Source organism: Knufia obscura, assembly GCF_036327395.1.
Source record: "Knufia obscura strain CCFEE 5817 isolate CBS 148926 chromosome Unknown scaffold_44, whole genome shotgun sequence".
Lineage (NCBI taxonomy): Eukaryota > Fungi > Ascomycota > Eurotiomycetes > Chaetothyriales > Trichomeriaceae > Knufia > Knufia obscura.
Genome location: NW_027042730.1, coordinates 1 through 8871, shown reverse-complemented (window position 1 = coordinate 8871; position 8871 = coordinate 1). Strand labels below are relative to the sequence as shown.

Genomic DNA, 8871 nt, shown 5'->3' with positions numbered 1-8871 from the left:
GCGCGGGCAAGCGGAAAGCGATCCGCAAGCAGCGTGAGTCGGGAAACCGAGAGAGGTAGAGATACGTGCCTCTTTGGCAAGCTATGCACAGAGTGATGTTTTCGCCCCAGCTCGATGAACTCAAATGAAGGTTACGATCGTTGCTTCGGATGTTCATATTGCTTGCCAACGTTCAATGGAACGACTGTCGGAAGCTTGGTTCTCACCTGGTACTTGGCAGCTTCCACGTATAGGGTCATCGAGCGTTAAGTATGCACAATGTATGATCAATCCTAGCAAACAAGGAAGAATCTTTCTACTTGCTGTATGATTGGCCCAAGTCCTCCGAGCTGTATCAGTCAATGGTCATGCTAACCAGACTGCAGGAGCAGCGAAGTATAATAAGACAAGAACAGAGGGAAAACGAGCAATCTGAGAATGGAATATTCCCAAGATGTCAACCGACGTGGCACTAAGCTATCTGTTTGTCTCAAGAGTTGAAGATTCGACTATACAATTTCTCATGGCGTCCTATCCATAAGTCCATGGCTGGTACAACTGGGCCAGCCTCTTCTGGTTGGATGAACCATACCCTTTCTAAGCATTTTCGAAGAAGAGCTCGTAGACTTGAACTTGCAAGCACGGTTTGCGCCATGTAGGGCCCCATGGCCGAAGACCGAACTCCAGCGCTGATGACCGCTTTGGCGTGATTCAACAAGAAAATGTATCCAGCCTCGTCGGCATGCAAGCCTAAGCTCAAGGCCATGGCACCCCACAAAGGAGCCAGGTGGCCGTTGACCGGCAGATGGACCGAGGAGCTGGTAGCCCGTTTGATGTCGCTTGCAAATGTCTCTAAAGCGACAACTGCGTTCAGAACCGCATGGACATCTCCCTCCTTGGCCTCATGCATGAAGGCTTTCTCCCAAACGCTCAACAGAGCCCTGCCTTGAGCAACAGACGCTCTCCTAGCAACAGTGCATGGGGTTGACGCGTCTAGATCATTGTCGAGATTCGTAATTACGGATGGGTCATTGAATGCTGCAAGCACATAAGGCACGTTGGTGTATGCAACTGTCTGTACCGAAAGCCGAAGAAATCTGTGAAACAGGGACAACGTCGACTCACCAGCTGGTAAAAGCCGGTGGTGTGCCAAGAATGACTCCAGTCCGCTCGAATAAGCAAAAGATCCAAGGGGCAAGGCAGAATCTGACAGGAGAAGTAGACTGTGCAGTGCCGGAGGTGTGGGTAGCGAGGGGGTGGTGTAGAAGTTGTCAGTCCCGCCAAAGATGCAAGGTCGATGTCTACCGTCGTTTTCATGAATATGGGCATCGCGTGCTTTCGAAGTCTTCAGAACTGCTTTTGCGGCTTGTAGTTCCTGTTCTAACCTGGCAACGCGCGCCGCAAGCGCGTCGGTACCGTTGAGACTCATTTTATCCAAGGCTCAACACCACCTAGGCATAGTTACCGGGCCGCTCGGCAGATCGGACTAGATGTCCTTGAAGGAAGACTATTGTAAGAGGGAAGCTTGGAGCTTGTCTCTGACTTTCTTGAAGCTTGGAGAATTTCTCGCACGTAACACTAGTCACGATATGGAGCAGACGAGGCATTCTGCATCATACAAAGCATGTGGGCGCTTGAAAGAGCTCCGTCAATGTCATGTGACGTTGGTAGATCAGCCGCTCAGCGCTCTGCAGCGTCCCTTCAAGATCCACATATTATACAGCTTCCTAGCTTGTTTCCATCAATGATCGTTCCAGGGGTGGCAGATTCCTGTTGCTGGTTTGCTCGAAAATTCTTCACGGCAGGACAGCGCGTGGTGGAAGATTTGACCATTGAACGCCCGACATGAGTCAGACGCGGGCCAGGAGAATCCTGAGAGATCATGGTCGCTAGATTATTGCAGACACGTCTAGCTACGGCTGCTAACCCCTATTTGATCGACATCTGCTACATCTACACGACCTTTCGCAGGCTGCTTGCCCTGTTCGACGTGCCCCCCACCACCGACGTCTTGGACAGCACGGGTACCAGGTTCTGCCTGACCAGGAAACGACTGAGTTTCACCTCTCGAGACTACTCGCAGCAACACGGCCTCGCCGCGATTCTGCTCTTCATGGCTTGTGCGGAGTCGTGCTCGTTCTCGGTCAACCCAGCGACGCCATGGTCGATAAAAGAACACACTGACGAGTCCCACAACCACGAAACTGCCACAGATGGCACCACCAATAATATCGTAGTACTCCCCTGCCATCTCCACACCATGCCAGAACTTACTATTCTCAGCGGTCTCATCTGGAACTGCCACATTCAATAGCAGCGACAACAGCTGTATCACACCAATGATCAGCGCAACCACCACCGTTAGCGCCGTGAGCACGATCGAGTAATACAAAAACGTCAACGGCGACCTCACCCTCGGTGTTACTGGATCCTGCCGTTCCGATCGACAGTTCTCCTCATCCTCCGCCTTTGCCTCCACCGCCGTCACGCCGCACTGCTGATCTCCCTTCTTAATATCAGCCGCACTCATGGGCGCCAGATACAGACTCGACATCAAGGCTCCATCGATCGTATCAAGCAAACACATCCCCACCGTGAAGAGCACCGGAAAAATCAAAATGAGCCACATACTTGTCCCCTTCGCCCCATGGATACTGCTGATTCCCAGTAAAGCAATCTCAGAGCTCGTGTCAAACCCCAGTCCAAACAGCACGCCAAGCGGGTACATCTTCCACGGTCGGTCGATCAGCGTGAACATCTTCTTCAGCATCCTAAATAATACACCTCCGCCCTCAATTTTCCAAGCCTCCGTGGCTTCTTCCTCGGGCTGTAAGCGAACGACTTTCCGTAGCCGCACGATGAGCTTGTGCAGGATATACCCGTTCATCAAGCCCAAGGCGATGAGGAACGCCGCAGATACAGAAGTGCCGATGATGCCACCAACGTTGCTGAAACTGTCGAAGCGACTGCTCACGCCGGCCGCCGTGGCAGCAACGACAATACTCGTCAGTATCACGATGGTGCTGTGTCCGAGGCTGAAGAATGTGCCCACAGTCACAGGCCGTTGACCGGTAGCGATGAGCCGTCTGGTCATGAGGTCAATGGCTGAGATGTGGTCCGCATCTAGGGCATGTCGCAGACCGAGACTGTATGCAAGTGCAGCTGTAGATAGCAGGTACGTGTATTTACTCGCCAGGACTAGTCCGCAGATCGCCCACACCACGAGATTGACGACGATCAACAGCAGTATGATGAAGACGGCGGGAAGCTGTAGTTTCCGGAGGTAAGGAACTCGTTCATGTATCCGTCGGCATCGGGCGAGGATGCGTGCTTTGGATTTCTGCCATTTGCTGCCCCACGAATTTTGCTGTTGTCTTGACCTTGACGTGTCCAAATTGGAGTGTGGAGGGTCATCAACTTCGACCGCGACCTGTAGTTGATTTCCTGTTGCTGAGGTCATTTTGGCTGTTGGTTTCATTCGAATTCCAAAATAAAGAGGCAGAAGGATACAAAAGAAAACAGAAAGAAAAGAGCGATGCTCCTGAAGCTGCCGATGCAGCTGCGCATACGCAAGTGGTCTGTTTAGGACACCGGTCCACAAGCTTGCTTGAGATTCATCGGTCAGGGTACGACAAGCTCTTGTTGTACGAGGAGTGTCGGCAGTGACTGCTTTTCAGGTCCAGTGTTAGTGCGAAAGGCACCCCTCACTAAATCGGAGCTGATTCTCGGTCACAAGTGACTGGATACGGAAGGAGATTCGGTGGCTTGTCGTACCTTCCCAGCCACATCAATTGTCATTGAGAGGGGAACCTGGGACTCTGTGCAGGTCAAACTCTACTTGAAACTTTCTGATCATGACAGAGTATCATCAAACCAAAATGTCTGAGCCAGGAGTTCACAATTTTGCACATCACTCAAACATTTGTAATCTCTTAGTCACAGAGAGTCGAAAATGCGATCTCTACACGAGATAGTCGCCTGTGCATGTGCTCCGTAGATGAGGGCTTCTCCGTTTATCGCTTACTTACTTCGCCCATGCTAAAATACGCCACGAAGCGTTCTCAGTGCCATTTCCATCCTCGCTTGACCAATACTACGTCTAACGCGGTTACACTGGTTCAGTCATCAGACCTGACGCAAGGACAGATTCTGTCATCGTGTCACTGTCGAACAGAACAGCAGCCTCTTTAACCAGTCCCTGTTTGCCAAGTCTTCACCAGCTGGGTCCTGACCCACGATGTGCCATTTGTTCATCCTCCCGTTCCAATGCTACGTCGCGTTTCAGTCATTACTAGTAGCTTGCTTGAATGGTAGTTGAACACCTCCCATGGTCGATGGTTACGTAGTTCGACGCTTCCATCGCTGGTGAGTCATTGAGCTCGGCATTTGGAGGACACACGCTTACCACGGCGTCCCATGCTACGAAGTTGATCCTGCATGATAGAAACCTGTCGAGTACACGACAGTGTTGCCTCAACGCGGAAAGCATGAAGCTGGCCATGGTGATGGGGACACCCTCTGCCTGGGGCCCGACGAGAACGAGATGGAGTTGCTGGTATGCTCCGCCCTCGGTCTGTGTCTGGTCCGATCGTGCTAGGACGCTCGACCAGAATCGATCTTCGTCATGGGTGACGTCCAGCTGGTGCGAGATGATGAGTTGTGAGACAGCAGCACGACTTTCCGCCGATAGTGATTCTTTCTGGACACCCCATAAGAGAACAGTACCAAGACGAAACGAGAGCTGACTCTCCCCCTCGCTAGGAGATGTGGCACTTTGGGTGTCCTCCTGTTGAGCATGTGGTACTGCTTCGAGCCACGAGCTCTCACCGTCTGTCTGACTATCGGGGATCTCCATCGGGCGGTGCTCGGCGCTCCTCTCTGGACCTGTGTTGTCCAAGACCTCTGCCCCAGTACTCGCCCGTCTCAGTCTCTTGAGAGTGTTGGTTGAAGTCAATGAACCGCTAGCTCGTCGCTTCGTGCCTGTCGCTTCGTGCCTGTCGCGGAGTCGTTCTGGACGCTCTGGCTGTCGTCAAACGGGGACGCTGAGTCTTGCACTTCGCTGGCTCGGGACGGAGTGGCTGCTTCACTCTCACAGTCAGAACGGTCATAACCCAATCTGGCTAACCATGAATGTTGATCAGTCCCTTCAGGGTCGTCCTGCAGCGCCTCACGGCTCGTTTGCGCCATCGCTTGGTATTCGACAAAGTCAACGACCTCTTGAAGGCCACGATCGTGATGGATCTTGACGACGCGAGGGAACCGAAGGGTGCTGTATCGTGCATCAGCCGGACGATCGAACCCAGCTCCGATGACTTCCGCCACGGCAGCCTGCGAGAACAGATGCGTGGGTAGGGCCTTGCCTTTTAGCTCGGTGACGATGCGCAATCCCTCGTTCTGGATAGAGAACGACATCTGCGACAGCCGACCGTGCGCATTCAAGAATCGAACATCGGCGACAGAGATCGACGGTGGCGATACCTGTCCCACGATATGAAAGCACGTGGTCATCCCTTGGTCGTGATCTCCAGCCTCTACTTGTCGACCTCCAGCTTCTACTTGTCGGCAAGCGAGGAAGAAGGTCGTCCATGATCCTCGCTTGAGACCAAGACTTGCTGCGGTCAAAGGGTCACATTGACCTCCAACGACGGCGAAGTCGGCCGAGTCTCCCAAACCAGGAATGTAGTCCTTTTTCAGCTTCACGTGCCGCGCCATCGCACCACCGACGCCCACATAAGGACCTTGACAGGCCTTCAATACCAGTCCCTCCCAGTTCTGCGCCAAAGCGAAAGCCATTTGACGAGCGAGGCGGCGTTCACTGTCGGAGGCAGAAAAGTTCATCACGATCTGCTCGCCGATCGCTGCCCGTCCGACGATAGGTTGCACAAGCTCGTGGAGGTAACGTCGTCGCTGGCTGTAGATCTCATCGATACACTTGCGCTCGTCCCAGAGCAGAATATCGTGAAAGACGACCATGAGATGTTCGCCAGGGTCCGGAGGTGAGTCTTCGGCACATCCCAGACGACGACCTTCGCGAGTAACATACCGGCGAATTTTGTAGAATGGCATGATGTCGTCAGCATTGTCGTTCCACACGACTAGCTCGGCGACCAGAATACAGTGTATTTGCAGTGTGCATCGTGCCGTGTCCAATCCCAAGCATTGTCGTACCGTCGGCACGATCGTGCTGCGATCGTGAGTAGAGTCGCGGCCACTTTTCGAGAATAGCTTGACCTCTGGCTTTTTCTTACCGCCCTGTTTCCAGACGTGCACCTGACAATATTCGCCATCGTACTTGCGCTCCACACTGACCTCTCGGTCGCGCATCAGTCGGTGACCATGAACAATGCCGCGTGCTTTCTCGAAACCGGGTAACCCGACCAACGTCCCAGCTTGTGGTTGAAGCGTGGTCTGCAACTCCTGGCAGCTGAGCTTCTTTCCCCGTCGCTCTTCTTCATCATGGATGAACGCCAGAGCACTAGACATTGAGTTGAGCACGTGGAGCACATGCGGCAGGCTGTCATGCACCAGCTGCAAGACCAACGTCTCCGGGACGACGGCTGGTCTCAGGTCCTTGAGCAGCAAACGAATCGCCCACGGGACTTCCTGTGCCGACATACTGCGAAACACGTCGACCAGCAGGTCGGACGCCGTGGTGCGGGAGCTGGTGCCGTGCCGTTCGCGAAGGTCTGCACTGGAGAAGTCGCAGGTTGCCGCAACACGGTCTAAGGTCGCTTCCACTTCTTGCACCGTCAGCGGTGTCTTGTACCCGCGCAGGTCGCCCGATTCGACCAGCGCGTTCAGAATGGCTGAAGCACAATCAATGTTCCCGTTATCTTGTTGCTTTTCTAGCGCCTTTCGCCGGCTCGAACCAATGCCCCAAGCTCGGACCACGATGGCCGTGATCTGCTTCTCCCCGAGTCCATAAATGCGATCGTATCGCTTGCATGGCAGCAAGCACGACAACAACGCCAAAGCATGGTCTTCCTGTTTAAGGCTGCTGACGTGCTGCTCAAACCACTGTTGCATGATTTGGTCTGCCTCGCTGACTCCGTCCGGGGATGAGAGCTGCTCCCAAAGCAAACAGATGGTGGAAAAAGGCAAGGCCATAGCGGTATCGAAGGAAGCAGAAGAAACATCAACAGTAGAGGGGACAAAGGAATGGAATTCGTGGTGGTCTCGAGAGGATAGCTCCAGCAAGATAGAAATGCACAGACTCAGATCTACAGAGGTCTTCGCTGCTGACCTTGGATACGTCACATGTGAAGAGGCAGTCAGGCGAAGGGATGGTTTCATCTGTAAGCAGTCATTCGTTGATGCTTGTGGCTTTTTCCGGGTGCCGGTTCAGCTTGCTTGAGCTCCAAGACGATACAAGCACGAGCATCGTTAGCCAGCAGCAGATGCAAGACAGACCGGCTACGTCCATGTTAATTCACCTCACCTTGAACATCAGTCTCGACCTCACTGCGATGGCTAAAAGGAACGCACGATCTTTCTTCTTCGCATCGCTCCACAACTTTTCATGAGTTCCTCGGCGCTGATAAGGGGAGCAGAGTCTTCTTCCTTCTCGGCGCACCATCAGGTTGTACCACCGGCTGTCAGCATCTCTCATTCTGCTCACGTCCACTGTCAAAGCCTGTCGCAACCGTGTGTCACTTGGACGTCGGTCGGTCGGAAACGTCCTTGGTATGGACGCGCACAAGGGAGTGTGCAGGACTCCTTGCATGACCCCTTGCCCGCATACGGTGCAACCGTGCACCAAACATCATATCTCAGACCGAGACATTATGATGGCAACCGCCGGACCAACCATGCTGTGTAACCCACGCCTCCAAGCCCCTTCCACTTCGTCCCGTCCATTTTTGTAGATATGGCTGTTCATCTTTTCACATTCTGTCCCTTCATCGGTCAAGCAGACAGGTCGAACGCGCGCACACAAGAGAAGAAGACAGGCAGTGGTGCTGCTTGCGCCATGTCGTTATCGCTAGATACGGTCCTCGCCATCGTCGGCCTGGTAGTGGCCATCGTACCGATCATGGGGCTTGTGGTGGGCAAGCTGAGGCAACGACGATCACATCTGTCGTCAGCTTCCGTCAGCGCAGGCATGGGACCCAACCAGCCGCGTCTGCAGTACCGCTAGTGGTAGTGCATATTAGCTGACGAGGGTGAGCACAGGACACAGCATCGTCGAGAACGGAGAAGCAGATCTCCAAGTCGGTGAACACAGACGCGCGGCGCGATGACAGAGCTAGCTGATCAGGGAGTCAGCGACCACGTTTTTGGCCTTACAGTGATGGTTGGAATGCAAACGCTGGTTGCTAAGGCATTGCGAAGCCCTGACCTCTGGCGCGCATTTCAGGCTAAAGATTAGTGGACGAGGCTGTGCCGAAGGCTTTGAGTCACGTGATCAACATGGATCAGGATGCCAGGTTGAGTAGTCTTTGCTGTCGCTGGATCCTTTACAATATTGAAACGTACCGCCGACAAAACTATTGGTTGTGGTACAAAAGCACAACACTGCAGCCACTCTGTTCCAATTGAAGCACGCGATCTATCTGAGCGTCGTGATGTGCAGCACTAGCACCGGAGCACACCTCGACTCTCGATACGGTCTATAACATCAGTCTTCTCTATACTGATCAAGGCAGGATGCTCCAAGCGCGGTGGACGTACACACGAGCATTAGCTGTCTACAAGACAACAGCGTCACAACAGAAACCCAAGCGGACTCTCGATGGGGTCCATAACCTCGGTGATCTGTGTCGTACTTAAGGGATGCTAAATGAGGGGGAAGAAGATATTTGGACGTGGTGAAATACAATGAGATGTGTTTCAAATCTAGCCTCGGACAGAGCGTGCGCTGCGAGTTCACCTCAATCTCGCTCAATCGATCCT

General features: G+C 53.4%; 2 protein-coding genes across 2 annotated transcripts; both read right to left on the bottom strand.

Moving 5' to 3' along the window:
- Nucleotides 1-1888: 1888 nt before the first annotated feature.
- On the bottom strand, nt 1889-3439 carry PMZ80_011303 (uncharacterized protein; the record flags this gene model as incomplete). The annotated part of the gene is made up of 1 exon (XM_064879682.1): nt 1889-3439. The coding sequence occupies one exon, from the start codon at nt 3437-3439 to the stop codon at nt 1889-1891; it is 1551 nt and encodes a 516-aa protein (XP_064724549.1).
- Nucleotides 3440-4929: 1490 nt separating this feature from the next.
- Nucleotides 4930-7086, bottom strand: PMZ80_011302 (uncharacterized protein; the record flags this gene model as incomplete). The annotated part of the gene is made up of 1 exon (XM_064879681.1): nt 4930-7086. One exon carries the CDS (start codon nt 7084-7086, stop codon nt 4930-4932), a length of 2157 nt encoding a protein of 718 aa, XP_064724548.1.
- Nucleotides 7087-8871: the final 1785 nt, after the last annotated feature.